Here is a 17,446-nt window from a genome sequence, read left to right as displayed (position 1 = left end):
GAGTGGGATTAGACTGGGTGGGATATTAAAGGGTGCGGGGAGTGAGGGGGAGAGTGGGATTAGACTGGGCGGGATATTAAAGGGTACGGGGAGTGAGTGGGAGAGTGGGATTAGACTGGGTGGGATATTAAAGGGTGCGGGGAGTGAGGGGGAGAGTGGGATTAGACTGGGTGGGATATTAAAGGGTGCGGGGAGTGAGCGGGAGAGTGGGATTAGACTGGGTGGGATATTAAAGGGTGCGTGGAGTGAGGGGGAGAGTGGGATTAGACTGGGTGGGATATTAAAGGGTGCGGGGAGTGAGCGGGAGAGTGGGATTAGACTGGGTGGGATATTAAAGGGTGCGTGGAGTGAGGGGGAGAGTGGGATTAGACTGGGTGGGATATTAAAGGGTGCGGGGAGTGAGCGGGAGAGTGGGATTAGACTGGGTCGGATATTAAAGGGTGCGGGGAGTGAGCGGGAGAGTGGGATTAGACTGGGTTGGATATTAAAGGGTGCTGGGAGTGAGTGGGAGATTGGGATTAGACTGGGTGGGATATTGAAGGGTACGGGGAGTGAGGGGGAGAGTGGGATTAGACTGGGTGGGATATTAAAGGGTGCGGGGAGTGAGGGGGAGAGTGGGATTAGACTGGTTGGGATATTAAAGGGTACGGGGAGTGAGCGGGAGAGTGGGATTAGACTGGGTGGGATAGTAAAGGGTGCTGGGAGTGAGTGGGAGAGTGGGATTAGACTGGGTGGGATAATAAAGGGTGCGGGGAGTGAGGGGGAGAGTGGGATTAGACTGGGTGGGATATTCAAGGGTGCGCGGAGTGAGTGGGAGAGTGGGATTAGACTGGGTGGGTTATTAAAGGGTACGGGGAGTGCGGGGGAGAGTGGGATTAGACTGGGTGGGATAGTAAAGGGTACGGGGAGTGAGCGGGAGAGTGGGATTAGACTGGGCGGGATATTAAAGGGTGCGGGGAGTGAGGGGGAGAGTGGGATTCGACTGGGTGGGATATTAAAGGGTACGGGGAGTGAGGGGGAGAGTGGGATTAGACTGGGTGGGATATCAAAGGGTACGGGGAGTGAGGGGGAGAGTGGGATTAGACTGGGCGGGATATCAAAGGGTATGGGGAGTGAGGGGGAGAGTGGGATTCGACTGGGTGGGATATTAAAGGGTACGGGGAGTGAGGGGGAGAGTGGGATTAGACTGGGCGGTATATTAAAGGGTACGGGGAGTGAAGGGGAGTGTGGGATTAGACTGGATGGGATATTAAAGGGTGCGGGGAGTGAGGGGGAGAGTGGGATTAGACTGGGCGGGATATTAAAGGGTGCGGGGAGTGAGCGGGAGAGTGGGATTAGACTGGGTGGGATATTAAAGGGTGCGTGGAGTGAGGGGGAGAGTGGGATTAGACTGGGTGGGATATTAAAGGGTGCGGGGAGTGAGCGGGAGAGTGGGATTAGACTGGGTCGGATATTAAAGGGTGCAGGGAGTGAGGGGGAGAGTGGGATTAGACTGGCTGGGATATTAAATGGTGCGGGGAGTGAGCGGGAGAGTGGGATTAGACTGGGTGGGATATTAAAGGGTGCGGGGAGTGAGTGGGAGAGTGGGATTAGACTGGGTGGGATATTAAAGGATGGGGGTAGTGAGGGGGAGAGTGGGATTAGACTGGGTGGGACAGTAAAGGGTGCTGGGAGTGAGTGGGAGATTGGGATTAGACTGGGTGGGATATTGAAGGGTACGGGGAATCAGCGGGAGAGTGGGATTAGACTGGGTGGGATATTAAAGGGTACGGGGAGTGAGGGGGAGAGTGGGATTAGACTGGGTGTGATATTCAAGGGTGCGGGGAGTGAGTGGGAGAGTGGGATTAGACTGGGTGGGATATTAAAAGTGAGGGGGAGAGTGGGATTCGACTGGGTGGGATATTAAAGGGTATGGGGAGTGAGGGGGGAGAGTGGGATTTGACTGGGTGGGATATTAAAGGGTGCGGGGAGTGAGCGGGAGAGTGGGATTAGATTGGGTGGGATATTAAAGGGTACGGGGAGTGAACGGGAGAGTGGGATTGGACTGGGTGGGATATTAAAGGATTTAGGGAGTGAGGGGGGAAAGTGGGATTAGACTGGGTGGGATATTAAAGGGTACGGGGAGCGAGCGGGAGTGTGGGATTGGACTGGGTGGCATATTAAAGGGTACGGGGAGTGAGCGGGAGAGTGGGAGTAGACTGGGTGGGATATTAAAGGGTGCGGGGAGTGAGTGGGAGAGTGGGATTAGACTGGGTGGGATATTAAAGGGTACGGGGAGTGAGCGGGAGAGTGGGATTAGACTGGGTGGGATATTAAAGGGTGCGGGGAGTGAGGGGGAGAGTGGGATTAGACTGGGTGGGATATTAAAGGGTGCGGGGAGTGAGGGGGAGAGTGGGATTAGACTGGGTGGGATATTAAAGGGTGCGGGGAGTGAGCGGGAGAGTGGGATTAGACTGGGTGGGATATTAAAGGGTATGGGGAGTGAGCAGGAGAGTGGGATTAGACTGGGTGGGATATTAAAGGGTACGGGGAGTGAACGGGAGAGTGGGATTAGACTGGGTGGGATATTAAAGGGTACCGGGAGTGAGTGGGAGATTGGGATTAGACTGGGTTGGATATTAAAGGGTGCTGGGAGTGAGTGGGAGATTGGGATTAGACTGGGTGGGATATTGAAGGGTACGGGGAGTGAGGGGGAGAGTGCGATTAGACTGGGTGGGATATTAAAGGGTGCGGGGAGTGAGGGGGAGAGTGGGATTAGACTGGGTGGGATATTAAAGGGTACGGGGAGTGAGCGGGAGAGTGGGATTAGACTGGGTGGGATGGTAAAGGGTGCTGGGAGTGAGTGGGAGAGTGGGATTAGACTGGGTTGGATATTAAAGGGTGCTGGGAGTGAGTGGGAGATTGGGATTAGACTGGGTGGGATATTGAAGGTTACGGGGAGTGAGGGGGGAGAGTGCGATTAGACTGGGTGGGATATTAAAGGGTGCGGGGAGTGAGGGGGAGAGTGGGATTAGACTGGGTGGGATATTAAAGGGTACGGGGAGTGAGCGGGAGAGTGGGATTAGACTGGGTGGGATAGTAAAGGGTGCTGGGAGTGAGTGGGAGAGTGGGATTAGACTGGGTGGGATAATAAAGGGTGCGGGGAGTGAGGGGGAGAGTGGGATTAGACTGGGTGGGATATTCAAGGGTGCGCGGAGTGAGTGGGAGAGTGGGATTCGACTGGGTGGGATATTAAAGGGTACGGGGAGTGAGGGGGAGAGTGGGATTAGACTGGGTGGGATATCAAAGGGTACGGGGAGTGAGGGGGAGAGTGGGATTAGACTGGGCGGGATATCAAAGGGTATGGGGAGTGAGGGGGAGAGTGGGATTAGACTGGGTGGGATACTAAAGGGTGCGGGGAGTGAGTGGGAGATTGGGATTAGACTGAGTGGGATATTAAAGGGTACGGGGAGTGAACGGGAGAGTGGGATTAGACTGGGTGGGATATTAAAGGGTACCGGGAGTGAGTGGGAGATTGGGATTAGACTGGGTTGGATATTAAAGGGTGCTGGGAGTGAGTGGGAGATTGGGATTAGACTGGGTGGGATATTGAAGGGTACGGGGAGTGAGGGGGAGAGTGGGATTAGACTGGGTGGGATATTAAAGGGTGCGGGGAGTGAGGGGGAGAGTGGGATTAGACTGGTTGGGATATTAAAGGGTACGGGGAGTGAGCGGGAGAGTGGGATTAGACTGGGTGGGATAGTAAAGGGTGCTGGGAGTGAGTGGGAGAGTGGGATTAGACTGGGTGGGATAATAAAGGGTGCGGGGAGTGAGGGGGAGAGTGGGATTAGACTGGGTGGGATATTCAAGGGTGCGCGGAGTGAGTGGGAGAGTGGGATTAGACTGGGTGGGTTATTAAAGGGTACGGGGAGTGCGGGGGAGAGTGGGATTAGACTGGGTGGGATAGTTAAGGGTACGGGGAGTGAGCGGGAGAGTGGGATTAGACTGGGCGGGATATTAAAGGGTGCGGGGAGTGAGGGGGAGAGTGGGATTCGACTGGGTGGGATATTAAAGGGTACGGGGAGTGAGGGGGAGAGTGGGATTAGACTGGGTGGGATATCAAAGGGTACGGGGAGTGAGGGGGAGAGTGGGATTAGACTGGGCGGGATATCAAAGGGTATGGGGAGTGAGGGGGAGAGTGGGATTCGACTGGGTGGGATATTAAAGGGTAAGGGGAGTGAGGGGGAGAGTGGGATTAGACTGAGTGGGATATCAAAGGGTACGGGGAGTGAGGGGGAGAGTGGGATTAGACTGGGCGGTATATTAAAGGGTACGGGGAGTGAAGGGGAGTGTGGGATTAGACTGGGTGGGATATTAAAGGGTGCGGGGAGTGAGGGGGAGAGTGGGATTAGACTGGGCGGGATATTAAAGGGTACGGGGAGTGAGTGGGAGAGTGGGATTAGACTGGGTGGGATATTAAAGGGTGCGGGGAGTGAGGGGGAGAGTGGGATTAGACTGGGTGGGATATTAAAGGGTGCGGGGAGTGAGCGGGAGAGTGGGATTAGACTGGGTGGGATATTAAAGGGTGCGTGGAGTGAGGGGGAGAGTGGGATTAGACTGGGTGGGATATTAAAGGGTGCGGGGAGTGAGCGGGAGAGTGGGATTAGACTGGGTCGGATATTAAAGGGTGCAGGGAGTGAGGGGGGAGAGTGGGATTAGACTGGCTGGGATATTAAATGGTGCGGGGAGTGAGCGGGAGAGTGGGATTAGACTGGGTGGGATATTAAAGGGTGCGGGGAGTGAGTGGGAGAGTGGGATTAGACTGGGTGGGATATTAAAGGATGGGGGTAGTGAGGGGGAGAGTGGGATTAGACTGGGTGGGACAGTAAAGGGTGCTGGGAGTGAGTGGGAGATTGGGATTAGACTGGGTGGGATATTGAAGGGTACGGGGAATCAGCGGGAGAGTGGGATTAGACTGGGTGGGATATTAAAGGGTACGGGGAGTGAGGGGGAGAGTGGGATTAGACTGGGTGTGATATTCAAGGGTGCGGGGAGTGAGTGGGAGAGTGGGATTAGACTGGGTGGGATATTAAAAGTGAGGGGGAGAGTGGGATTCGACTGGGTGGGATATTAAAGGGTATGGGGAGTGAGGGGGGAGAGTGGGATTTGACTGGGTGGGATATTAAAGGGTGCGGGGAGTGAGCGGGAGAGTGGGATTAGATTGGGTGGGATATTAAAGGGTACGGGGAGTGAACGGGAGAGTGGGATTGGACTGGGTGGGATATTAAAGGATTTAGGGAGTGAGGGGGGAAAGTGGGATTAGACTGGGTGGGATATTAAAGGGTACGGGGAGCGAGCGGGAGTGTGGGATTGGACTGGGTGGCATATTAAAGGGTACGGGGAGTGAGCGGGAGAGTGGGAGTAGACTGGGTGGGATATTAAAGGGTGCGGGGAGTGAGTGGGAGAGTGGGATTAGACTGGGTGGGATATTAAAGGGTACGGGGAGTGAGCGGGAGAGTGGGATTAGACTGGGTGGGATATTAAAGGGTGCGGGGAGTGAGGGGGAGAGTGGGATTAGACTGGGTGGGATATTAAAGGGTGCGGGGAGTGAGGGGGAGAGTGGGATTCGACTGGGTGGGATATTAAAGGGTGCGGGGAGTGAGCGGGAGAGTGGGATTAGACTGGGTGGGATATTAAAGGGTATGGGGAGTGAGCAGGAGAGTGGGATTAGACTGGGTGGGATATTAAAGGGTACGGGGAGTGAACGGGAGAGTGGGATTAGACTGGGTGGGATATTAAAGGGTACCGGGAGTGAGTGGGAGAGTGGGATTAGACTGGGTTGGATATTAAAGGGTGCTGGGAGTGAGTGGGAGATTGGGATTAGACTGGGTGGGATATTGAAGGGTACGGGGAGTGAGGGGGAGAGTGCGATTAGACTGGGTGGGATATTAAAGGGTGCGGGGAGTGAGGGGGAGAGTGGGATTAGACTGGGTGGGATATTAAAGGGTACGGGGAGTGAGCGGGAGAGTGGGATTAGACTGGGTGGGATAGTAAAGGGTGCTGGGAGTGAGTGGGAGAGTGGGATTAGACTGGGTGGGATAATAAAGGGTGCGGGGAGTGAGGGGGAGAGTGGGATTAGACTGGGTGGGATATTCAAGGGTACGGGGAGTGAGTGGGAGAGTGGGATTAGACTGGGTGGGATATTAAAGGGTACGGGGAGTGAGGGGGAGAGTGGGATTAGACTGGGCGGGATATTAAAGGGTACGGGGAGTGAGGGGGAGTGTGGGATTAGACTGGGTGGGATATTAAAGGGTGCGGGGAGTGAGGGGGAGAGTGGGATTAGACTGGGCGGGATATTAAAGGGTACGGGGAGTGAGTGGGAGAGTGGGATTAGACTGGGTGGGATATTAAAGGGTGCGGGGAGTGAGCGGGAGAGTGGGATTAGACTGGGTGGGATATTAAAGGGTGAGGGGGAGAGTGGGAGTAGACTGGGTGGGATATTAAAGGGTACGGGGAGTGAGGGGGAGAGTGGGATTAGACTGGGTGGGATATTAAAGGGTACGGGGAGTGAGGGGGAGAGTGGGATTAGACTGGGTGGGATATTAAAGGGTGCGGGGAGTGAGTGGGAGAGTGGGATTAGACGGGGTGGGATATTAAAGGGTACGGGGAATCAGCGGGAGAGTGGGATTAGACTGGGTGGGATATTAAAGGGTACGGGGAGTAAGGGGGAGAGTGGGATTAGACTGGGTGTGATATTCAAGGGTGCGGGGAGTGAGCGGGAGAGTGGGATTAGACTGGGTGGGATATTAAAAGTGAGGGGGAGAGTGGGATTCGACTGGGTGGGATATTAAAGGGTGCGGAGAGTGAGGGGGAGAGTGGGATTAGACTGGGTGGGATATTAAATGGTGCGGGGAGTGAGCGGGATTAGACTGGGTGGGATATTAAAGGGTATGGGGAGTGAGCGGGGAGAGTGGGATTTGACTGGGTGGGATATTAAAGGGTGCGGGGAGTGAGTGGGATTAGATTGGGTGGGATATTAAAGGGTACGGGGAGTGAACGGGAGAGTGGGATTAGACTGGGTGGGATATTAAAGGGTATAGGGAGTGAGCGGGAGAGTGGGATTAGATTGGGTGGGATATTAAAGGGTACGGGGAGTGAACGGGAGAGTGGGATTAGACTGGGTGGGATATTAAAGGGTACCGGGAGTGAGTGGGAGAGTGGGATTAGACTGGGTTGGATATTAAAGGGTGCTGGGAGTGAGTGGGAGATTGGGATTAGACTGGGTGGGATATTGAAGGGTACGGGGAGTGAGGGGGAGAGTGCGATTAGACTGGGTGGGATATTAAAGGGTGCGGGGAGTGAGGGGGAGAGTGGGATTAGACTGGGTGGGATATTAAAGGGTACGGGGAGTGAGCGGGAGAGTGGGATTAGACTGGGTGGGATAGTAAAGGGTGCTGGGAGTGAGTGGGAGAGTGGGATTAGACTGGGTGGGATAATAAAGGGTGCGGGGAGTGAGGGGGAGAGTGGGATTAGACTGGGTGGGATATTCAAGGGTACGGGGAGTGAGTGGGAGAGTGGGATTAGACTGGGTGGGATATTAAAGGGTACGGGGAGTGAGGGGGAGAGTGGGATTAGACTGGGCGGGATATTAAAGGGTACGGGGAGTGAGGGGGAGTGTGGGATTAGACTGGGTGGGATATTAAAGGGTGCGGGGAGTGAGGGGGAGAGTGGGATTAGACTGGGCGGGATATTAAAGGGTACGGGGAGTGAGTGGGAGAGTGGGATTAGACTGGGTGGGATATTAAAGGGTGCGGGGAGTGAGCGGGAGAGTGGGATTAGACTGGGTGGGATATTAAAGGGTGAGGGGGAGAGTGGGAGTAGACTGGGTGGGATATTAAAGGGTACGGGGAGTGAGGGGGAGAGTGGGATTAGACTGGGTGGGATATTAAAGGGTACGGGGAGTGAGGGGGAGAGTGGGATTAGACTGGGTGGGATATTAAAGGGTGCGGGGAGTGAGTGGGAGAGTGGGATTAGACGGGGTGGGATATTAAAGGGTACGGGGAATCAGCGGGAGAGTGGGATTAGACTGGGTGGGATATTAAAGGGTACGGGGAGTAAGGGGGAGAGTGGGATTAGACTGGGTGTGATATTCAAGGGTGCGGGGAGTGAGCGGGAGAGTGGGATTAGACTGGGTGGGATATTAAAAGTGAGGGGGAGAGTGGGATTCGACTGGGTGGGATATTAAAGGGTGCGGAGAGTGAGGGGGAGAGTGGGATTAGACTGGGTGGGATATTAAATGGTGCGGGGAGTGAGCGGGATTAGACTGGGTGGGATATTAAAGGGTATGGGGAGTGAGCGGGGAGAGTGGGATTTGACTGGGTGGGATATTAAAGGGTGCGGGGAGTGAGTGGGATTAGATTGGGTGGGATATTAAAGGGTACGGGGAGTGAACGGGAGAGTGGGATTAGACTGGGTGGGATATTAAAGGGTATAGGGAGTGAGCGGGAGAGTGGGATTAGATTGGGTGGGATATTAAAGGGTACGGGGAGTGAACGGGAGAGTGGGATTAGACTGGGTGGGATATTAAAGGGTATAGGGAGTGAGGGGGGAAAGTGGGATTAGACTGGGTGGGATATTAAAGGGTGCGGGGAGTGAGCGGGAGAGTGGGAGTAGACTGGGTGGGATATTAAAGGGTACGGGGAGTGAGGCGGAAAGTGGGATTAGACTGGGTGGGATATTAAAGGGTGCGGGGAGTGAGGGGGAGAGTGGGATTAGACTGGGTGTGATATTAAAGTGAGCGGGAGAGTGGGATTAGACTGGGTGGGATATTAAGGGGTACGGGGAGTGTGGGGGAGAGTGGGATTAGACTGGGTGGGATATTAAAGGGTGCGGGGAGTGAGCGGGAGAGTGAGATTAGACTAGGTGGGATATTAAAGGGTGCGGGGAGTGAGGGCGAGAGTGGGATTAGACTGGGTGGGATATTAAGGGGCACGGGGAGTGAGCGGGAGTGTGGGATTAGACTGGGTGGGATATTAAAGGGTGCGGGGAGTGAGGGGGAGAGTGGGATTAGACTGGGTGGGATATTAAAGGGTGCGGGGAGTGAGCGGGAGACTGAGATTAGACTGCGTGGGATATTAAAGGGTGCGGGGGAGTGAGGGGGAGAGTGGGATTAGACTGGGTGGGATATTAAAGGGTGCGGGGAGTGAGGGGGAGAGTGGGATTAGACTGGGTGGGATATTAAAGGGTACGGGGAGTGAGCGGGAGACTGAGATTAGACTGCGTGGGATATTAAAGGGTGCGGGGGAGTGAGCGGGAGAGTGGGATTAGACTGGGTGGGATATTAAAGGGTGCGGGGAGTGAGCGGGAGAGTGGGATTAGATTGGGTGGTATATTAAAGGGTGCGGGGAGTGAGCGGGAGAGTGGGATTAGACTGGGTGGGATATTGAAGGGTACGGGGAGTGAGTGGGAGAGTGGGATTAGACTGGGTGGGATATTAAAGGGTACGGGGAGTGAGCGGGAGAGTGGGATTAGACTGGGTGGGATATTAAAGGGTACGGGGAGTGAGGGGGAGAGTGGGATTAGACTGGGTGGGATATTAAAGGGTGTGGGGAGTGAGGGGGAGAGTGGGATTAGACTGGGTGGGATATTAAAGGGTACGGGGAGTGAGCGGGAGAGTGGGATTAGACTGGGTGGGATAGTAAAGGGTGCTGGGAGTGAGTGGGAGAGTGGGATTAGACTGGGTGGGGTAATAAAGGGTGCGGGGAGTGAGGGGGAGAGTGGGATTAGACTGGGTGGGATATTAAAGGGTACGGGGAGTGAGGGGGAGAGTGGGATTAGACTGGGCGGGATATTAAAGGGTGAGGGGGAGAGTGGGATTACACTGGGCGGGATATTAAAGGGTGCGGGGAGTGAGGGGGAGAGTGGGATTAGACTGGGTGGGATATTAAAGGGTGCGAGGAGTGAGTGGGAGAGTGGGATTAGACTGGGTGGCATATTAAAGGATGGGGGGAGTGAGGGGGAGAGTGGGATTAGACTTGGTGGGATATTAAAGGGTGCTGGGAGTGAGTGGGAGATTGGGATTAGACTGGGTGGGATATTGAAGGGTACGGGGAATCAGCGGGAGAGTGGGATTAGACTGGGTGGGATATTAAAGGGTACGGGGAGTGAGGGGGAGAGTGGGATTAGACTGGGTGTGATATTCAAGGGTGCGGGGAGTGGGATTAGACTGGGTGGGATATTAAAGGGTACGGGGAGTGAGGGGGAGAGTGGGATTAGACTGGGTGGGATATTAAATGGTGCGGGGAGTGAGCGGGATTAGACTGGGTGGGATATTAAAGGGTATGGGGAGTGAGGGGGGAGAGTGGGATTTGACACGGTGGGATATTAAAGGGTATGGGGAGTGAGGGGGGAGAGTGGGATTAGATTGGGTGGGATGTTAAAGGGTACGGGGAGTGAACGGGAGAGTGGGATTAGACTGGGTGGGATATTAAAGGGTATAGGGAGTGAGCGGGAGAGTGGGATTAGATTTGGTGGGATATTAAAGGGTACGGGGAGTGAACGGGAGAGTGGGATTAGACTGGGTGGGATATTAAAGGATATAGGGAGTGAGGGGGGAAAGTGGGATTAGACTGGGTGGGATATTAAAGGGTACGGGGAGTGAGCGGGAGTGTGGGATTGGACTGGGTGGCATATTAAAGGGTGCGAGGAGTGAGTGGGAGAGTGGGATTAGACTGGGTGGGATATTAAAGGATGGGGGGAGTGAGGGGGAGAGTGGGATTAGACTGGGTGGGATATTAAAGGGTGCTGGGAGTGAGTGGGAGATTGGGATTAGACTGGGTGGGATATTGAAGGGTACGGGGAATCAGCGGGAGAGTGGGATTAGACTGGGTGGGATATTAAAGGGTACGGGGAGTGAGGGGGAGAGTGGGATTAGACTGGGTGGGATATTCAAGGGTGCGTGGAGTGAGCGGGAGAGTGGGATTAGACTGGGTGGGACATTAAAGGGTGCGCGGAGTGAGCGGGAGAGTGGGATTAGACTGGGTGCGATATTAAAGGGTATAGGGAGTGAGCGGGAGAGTGGGATTAGATTGGGTGGGATATTAAAGGGTGCGGGGAGTGAACGGGAGAGTGGGATTAGACTGGGTGCGATATTAAAGGGTATAGGGAGTGAGCGGGAGAGTGGGATTAGATTGGGTGGGATATTAAAGGGTGCGGGGAGTGAACGGGAGAGTGGGATTAGACTGGGTGGGATATTAAAGGGTGCGGGGAGTGAGCGGGAGAGTGGGATTAGACTGGGTGGGATATTAAAGGATATAGGGAGTGAGGGGGGAAAGTGGGATTAGACTGGGTGGGATATTAAAGGGTACAGGGAGTGAGCGGGAGTGTGGGATTGGACTGGGTGGCATATTAAAGGGTGCGGGGAGTGAGGGGGAGAGTGATTAGACTGGGTGGGATATTAAAGGGTGCGGGGAGTGAGCGGGAGAGTGGGATTAGACTGGGTGGGAAATTAAAGGGTGCGCGGAGTGAGCGGGAGAGTGGGATTAGACTGGGTGGGATATTAAAGGGTGCGGGGAGTGAGCGGGAGAGTGGGATTAGACTGGGTGGGACATTAAAGGGTGCGGGGAGTGAGGGGGAGAGTGGGATTGGACTGGGTGGGATATTAAAGGATGCGGGGAGTGAGGGGGAGAGTGGGATTAGACTGGGTGGGATATTGAAGGGTGCGGGGAGTGAGCGGGATTGGACTAGGTGGGATATTAAAGGGTGCTGGGAGTGAGCGGGAGAGTGGGATTAGACTGGGTGGGACATTAAAGGGTGTGGGGAGTGAGCGGGATTGGACTGGGTGCCTTCCGGTCTGAGTGGAGTTACTAACTCTCAGCCAGCTGAAGACATGGGGGACATCACAGCCCAGCCTGATCCTGTCCTTTTTCACACACACACTGGCCCTGTAACCCTGAAGGATTGTGCTGGTTTAAATACTGATCCGCTCCTCCTGTGTTTCAGGCCATTCGCTCCCTGACCATGTACCCGCTGCCTTTGCGCAATGGGAGAGAAGCAAAAATTCTGTACGGCTTTGGCGATGGGATTTGTAATCGGCTGGATGAGAGGTTGTCTGAATACTACGCTGAGCACGGTACGTCATCCAGCTGCTGTCACTCGGAGTGTCGTTTTAACTGGCGACCGGGGGGCGGAGTTGAAAGGGAGGGGAGAGCGAGAGAGAGAGGCGGAGCGTGTGTGGGCGAGATGTCGTGAGTGTGTTTCTTCGAGAGAGTGAGTGGCTGTGTGGGAGAGAGGGTGCGTGCGGAAGAGAGTGAGGGTGTGTGTGGTGGAGTGAGGGATTGTGCGTATGGTGGAGTGTGTGTTTGGAGTGAGATAGTGTCTGTGCGTGTGTCTGTGTGTCTGCGTGTGTGTGTCTGTGCGTGCGTCTGTCTGTCTGCGTGCGTGGGGAGTGCGAGATGGGCAGGTGTCAGAGATCCTGAGGTGGCAGGGCACAGGGTAGAAGCCTGGCACTGCTTCGCGGGAAGAGAGGGAGGGTCGATCAGTAGCCACGCGGTGACTGGGCCATTCTGGAACTCCTCCAAGCAGCCAGCTGAGCCCGCCGTCGGCACAGCCATGATGGCACCCTCTCGAGACGGAGCGAGGGTGGGGTGGGGAAGAGGAGCCGAGAGGCCCACCTCTCCCGAAATACCAGGAAGTGGGACTGGCATTATTCCCGTGCAGCATCTGAAATGTACGCTCGGCCAAGGCCATTGTTTTGCTGGTGCCGTCGTCTCAATGCACACCTCCGCTCCGCTTGTCTCTCTAGGTCTGGATGCCCCCATTCATTACACCTGCGAACCATTTCCTATAAACCCAGCCCAGGCCGAGCACAGGAAGAAAGCAAGCACGGGTTCACCAGCGAAGGCGACAAGCTGCTGGGCGGCAGAGAGCATGTCGGAGGAAGAGGACGCTGCAGGACTGAGACCTTCCTCTTCAGTAAGTGCTAACGGTCCCAGCAAGGAGGGCAGGCAGAGCTAAGCTCAGCACCCACAGTACTGAGGGAGCGCCGCACTGTCGGAGGGGCCGTACTGAGGGAGCGCCGCACTGTCGGAGGGGCGGTACTGAGGGAGCGCCGCACTGTCGGACGGGCGGTACTGAGGGAGCGCCGCACTGTCGGAGGGGCGGTACTGAGGGAGCGCCGCACTGTCGGACGGGCGGTACTGAGGGAGCGCCGCACTGTCGGAGGGGCAGTACTGAGGGAGCGCCGCACTGTCGGAGGGGCGGTACTGAGGGAGCGCCGCACTGTCGGAGGGGCGGTACTGAGGGAGCGCCGCACTGTCGGAGGGGCGGTACTGAGGGAGCGCCGCACTGTCGGAGGGGCGGTACTGAGGGAGCGCCGCACTGTCGGAGGGGCAGTACTGAGGGAGCGCCGCACTGTCGGAGGGGCAGTACTGAGGGAGCGCCGCACTGTCGGAGGGACAGAACTGAGGGAGCGCCGCACTGTCGGAGGGACAGAACTGAGGGAGCGCCGCATTGTCGGAGGTGCGGTACTGAGGGAGCGCCGCACTGTCGAAGGTGCCGTCTTTCAGATGAGACGTTAAACCGAGACCCCGTCTGGTCTCTCGGGCAGATAAAAGATCCCACGGCCACTATTGGAAGAAGAGCAGGGGAGATCTCCCCGGTGTCCTTGAGCCAATATTTATGCCTCATCCAATGGTATTGATTGGCTGGTCAGTTATCTTGTTTGCTGAGGTTGGGATCTTGCTCTGCGCAATGGGCTGCCGCATTTGCCTGCGAGAGTGTGATGCCACCTCCAAATCAGTCAGCAGCCAAAAAAGTGCCTTGAATTATGGTGGCAAGCTGTACACATCGGGGAGCGCACAGGTTGCTCGTTCAGGCTGTGCTGAGTCTGCCGGACAGTGGCGATTCTTTTTTTATTCGTTCCTGGGATGTGGGCGTCGCTGGCAAGGCCCAGCATTTATTGCCCATCCCTAATTGCCCTCGAGAAGGTGGTGGTGAGCCGCCTTCTTGAACCACTGCAGTCCGTGTGGTGAAGGTGCTCCCACAGTGCTGTTAGGGAGGGAGTTCCAGGATTTTGGCCCAGCGACGATGAAGGAACGGCCGATACATTTCCAAGTCAGGATGGCGTGTGTGACTTGGAGGGGAACTCGGAGGTGGTGGTGTTCCCGTGCGCTTGCTGCCCTTGTCCTTCTAGGTGGAAGAGGTCGCGGGTTTGGGAGGTGCTGCCGAAGAAGCCTTGGCGAGTTGCTGCAGTGCATCTTGTAGATGGTACACACTGCAGCCACGGTGCGCCGGTGGTGGAGGCAGTGAATGTTTAAGGTGGTGGATGGGGTGCCAATCAAGCGGGCTGCTTTGTCCTGGATGGTGTCGAGCTTCTTGAGTGTTGTTGGAGCTGCACTCACCCAGGCAAGTGAAGAGTATTCCATCACACTCCTGACTTGTGCCTTGTAGATGGTGGAAAGGCTTTGGGGAGTCAGGAGGTGAGACACTCGTCGCAGAATACCCAGCCTCTGACCTGCTCTTGTTGCCACAGTATGTATGTGGCTGGTCCAGTTAAGTTTCTGGTCAATGGTGACCCCCAGGATGTTGTTGGTGGGGGATTCGGCGATGGTAATTGCTCTCGGTGCCCTTGGGCTGGGAAGGTGGGAGTGGGGGGGTGCTAGGAAGGAGGAGAGGGGAAATCAGCTATTCCAGTAACCGCTGCTAAAATATGCGTGTTCGTGTGATTGCAGGACAGTCCTCGGTCGTGATGCCGCTACCACCAGACCCCTTGTCCTGGCTCACGCCTGACCGAGCTGTCCGAGGGTAGACAGTGCGTGCGGGAACGTGGGGCAGGAAGGCCCCGACGTCGTCGGGAGAGGAGGAAGGGAGAGTGTTTTGTTTTCTTCTGAAGGGGTGCTGTGTGCTCCCCCGGAGCTCCGTGGGGTGTGCACTGCGGTGACCGGGATCCGTGAGGTTTCCCAGTCGACCTACGGTGCTGAAAGGGTTAAATTAGGGGGAAGCGGTCGCACTCCTCCACATCTGTAAACTGGATCGTTCCGACCTCGGGTTCTTTCGGGGCTTCCGCGATGAGTGATATTTGGTAGCAAACAAATTTGTATCTACCGTCCAATTGACTAGGGTCTGAAACACGGTCCGAACCTTTCGTTCCAAACCTGGCCTGTCCCTTTAAGCCTCGGAGGGGGGGGGCGGGCGCGTGCAAGTATAGATTCACCAGAATGATACCAGGACCAAAAGGGTTAAATTACAAGGACAGGTTGCACAGACTGGGCTTGTACTCCCTCGAGTTTAGAAGATTATGGGGTGATCTAATCGAGGTGTTTAAGATGATTAAAGGCTTTGAAAGGGTAGATAACAACGACGTGCATTTATATAGCACCCTTAACGTAGTAAAACGTCCCAAGGCGCTTCACAGGAGCGATTATCAAACAAAATTTGACACCGAGTCACATAAGGAGATATTAGGACAGGTGACCAAAAGCTTGGTCAAAGAGGTCGGTTTTAAGGAGCGTCTTAAAGGAGGAGAGAGAGGCGGAGAGGTTTAGGAAGGGAATTCCAGAGCTCGGGGCCCAGGCAGCTGAAGGCACGGCCGCCAATGGTGGAGCGATGGAAATCGGGGGATGGTCAAGAGGGCAGAATTGGAGGAGCGCAGAGATCTGGTGGAGGGGGGGTGGGGGCTGGAGGAGGTTACAGAGAAAGGGAGGGGGGGCGAGGCCGCGGAGGGATTTGAAAACGAGGATGAGAATTTTAAAATTGAGAGATAATATTTTAATGTGGAGAAAAACTATTTCCTCTGGTGGGGCGTGAATTGAACGGCGGGACGAATAAATCCAACAGGGAATTCAGGAGAAACTTCTTTACCCAGAGAGTGGGGAGAAAGCACGGTGGCATAGTGGTTAGCACTGTTGCCTCACAGCGCCAGAGACCCGGGTTCGAATCCGGCCTCGGGCGACTGTCTGTGTGGAGTTTGCACATTCTCCCCGTGTTTGCGTGGGTTTTCTCCGGGTGCTCCGGTTTCCTCCCACAGTCCAAAGATGTGCAGGTTAGGTTGATTGGCTATGATAAATTGACCCTTAGTGTTAGGGGGATTAAATACGTGGGGTTACAGGGATAGGGTGGGATATGTGTTGGTGTAGGGGTTACGGGGATCGGGTGGGATATGTGTCGGTGCAGGCTCGATGGGCCGAAATGGCCTCTATCTGCACTGTGGGGTTTCTGTGATTCTGTGAATGTGGAACTCGCTACCACAGGGACTGGTGGAGGCGAATAGTATAGAAACATAGAAGATAGGAGCAGGAGTCGGCCATTCAGCCCCTCGAGCCTGCTCCGCCATTTAATGAGATCATGGCTGATCATCCAAATTCAGTACCCTGTCCCTGCTTTCTCCCCATATCCCTTGATCCCTTTAGCCTTAAGAAATATATCTAACTCCTTCTTGAATATATTTAATGAATTGGCCTCCACTGCCTTCTGTGGTAGAGAATTCCACAGGTTCACCACTCTCTGGGTGAAGAAATTCCTCCTCATCTCTGTCCTAAATGGCTTACCCCTTATCCTTAGACTGTGACCCCTGGTTCTGGACTCCCCCGCCATCGGGAACATCCTTCCTGCATCTAGTCTCTCCAGTCCTGTTAGAATTTTATAAGTTTCAATGAGATCCCCTCTCATTCTTCTAAACTCTAGCGAATGTAAGCCCAATTGACCCAATCTCTCCTCATACGTCATTCCTGCCATCCCAGGTATCAGCCTGGTGAATCTTCGCTGCACTCCCTCCATGGCAAGAACATCCTTCCTCAGATAAGGCGACCAAAACTCCACACAATACTCAAGGTGTGGCCTCACCAAGGCCCTGTACAACTGTAGCAAGACATCCTTGTTCCTGTACTCGAACTCTCTTGCAACGAAGGGCAACATACCATTTGCCGCCTTAACCGCCTGCTGCACCTGCATGCTTACCTTCAGCGACTGGTGCACAAGGACACCCAGGTCTCGTTGCACTTCCCCCTTCTCCCAATCTATTGCCGTTCAGATAATAATCTGCCTTCCTGTTTTTATGACCAAAGTAGATGCATTTAAGGGGAAGCACATGAGGGATGAAGGATGTGTTGATGGGGTGAGATGAAGAGGGGTGGGAGGAAGCTGGTGTGGAGCAGAAACACCGGCACGGAGCAGTTGGGCCGATTGTCCTGTTTCTGGGTCGTCGACTCGATGTAGCAGGCTCGAGGGGCCAAATGGCCTCCTCGGGCTCCCATGTTGTTTTGAGAGACCGCCTCGGCCCCTCGGGCTGGGCTGTTTACACCGCGTGGTAACGCCCGTCGGTGCTCTTCCGTTGCAGAAAAGGAGGAGGCCGGAAAACCGCGAGGAGCAAGAGTACAAGCCACAGAAGCGCTCGGGCGGATATGCGCTCTTACTGACGTTCTGCAGAGAGGCAAAGGCAAGTGAGGGGGAGCGCGCGCGCCCCGCTTTAAAT

The 17,446-nt window shown here is 55.2% G+C and overlaps 1 protein-coding gene across 1 annotated transcript in view; it reads left to right on the top strand.

The window, feature by feature from the left end:
• The window catches only part of mus81 (MUS81 structure-specific endonuclease subunit), a 124,336-nt gene that overhangs the window by 78,255 nt on the left and 28,635 nt on the right, over positions 1–17,446 (top strand). Inside the window, exons 3-5 of the mRNA XM_085976182.1 lie at positions 11,980–12,109; positions 12,782–12,951; positions 17,312–17,410. Coding sequence (XP_085832308.1) covers positions 11,980–12,109; positions 12,782–12,951; positions 17,312–17,410 — 399 coding nt within the window. The remainder of the gene's footprint in view (positions 1–11,979; positions 12,110–12,781; positions 12,952–17,311; positions 17,411–17,446) is intronic.

The sequence above is a fragment of the Somniosus microcephalus genome, unplaced genomic scaffold (assembly GCF_052327205.1).
Source record: "Somniosus microcephalus isolate GS21.2 unplaced genomic scaffold, FLI_Smic_1.0 unresolved_chr2, whole genome shotgun sequence".
Taxonomy (NCBI): Eukaryota; Metazoa; Chordata; class Chondrichthyes; order Squaliformes; family Somniosidae; genus Somniosus; species Somniosus microcephalus.
This window is presented reverse-complemented; position numbering and strand designations above follow the sequence as displayed.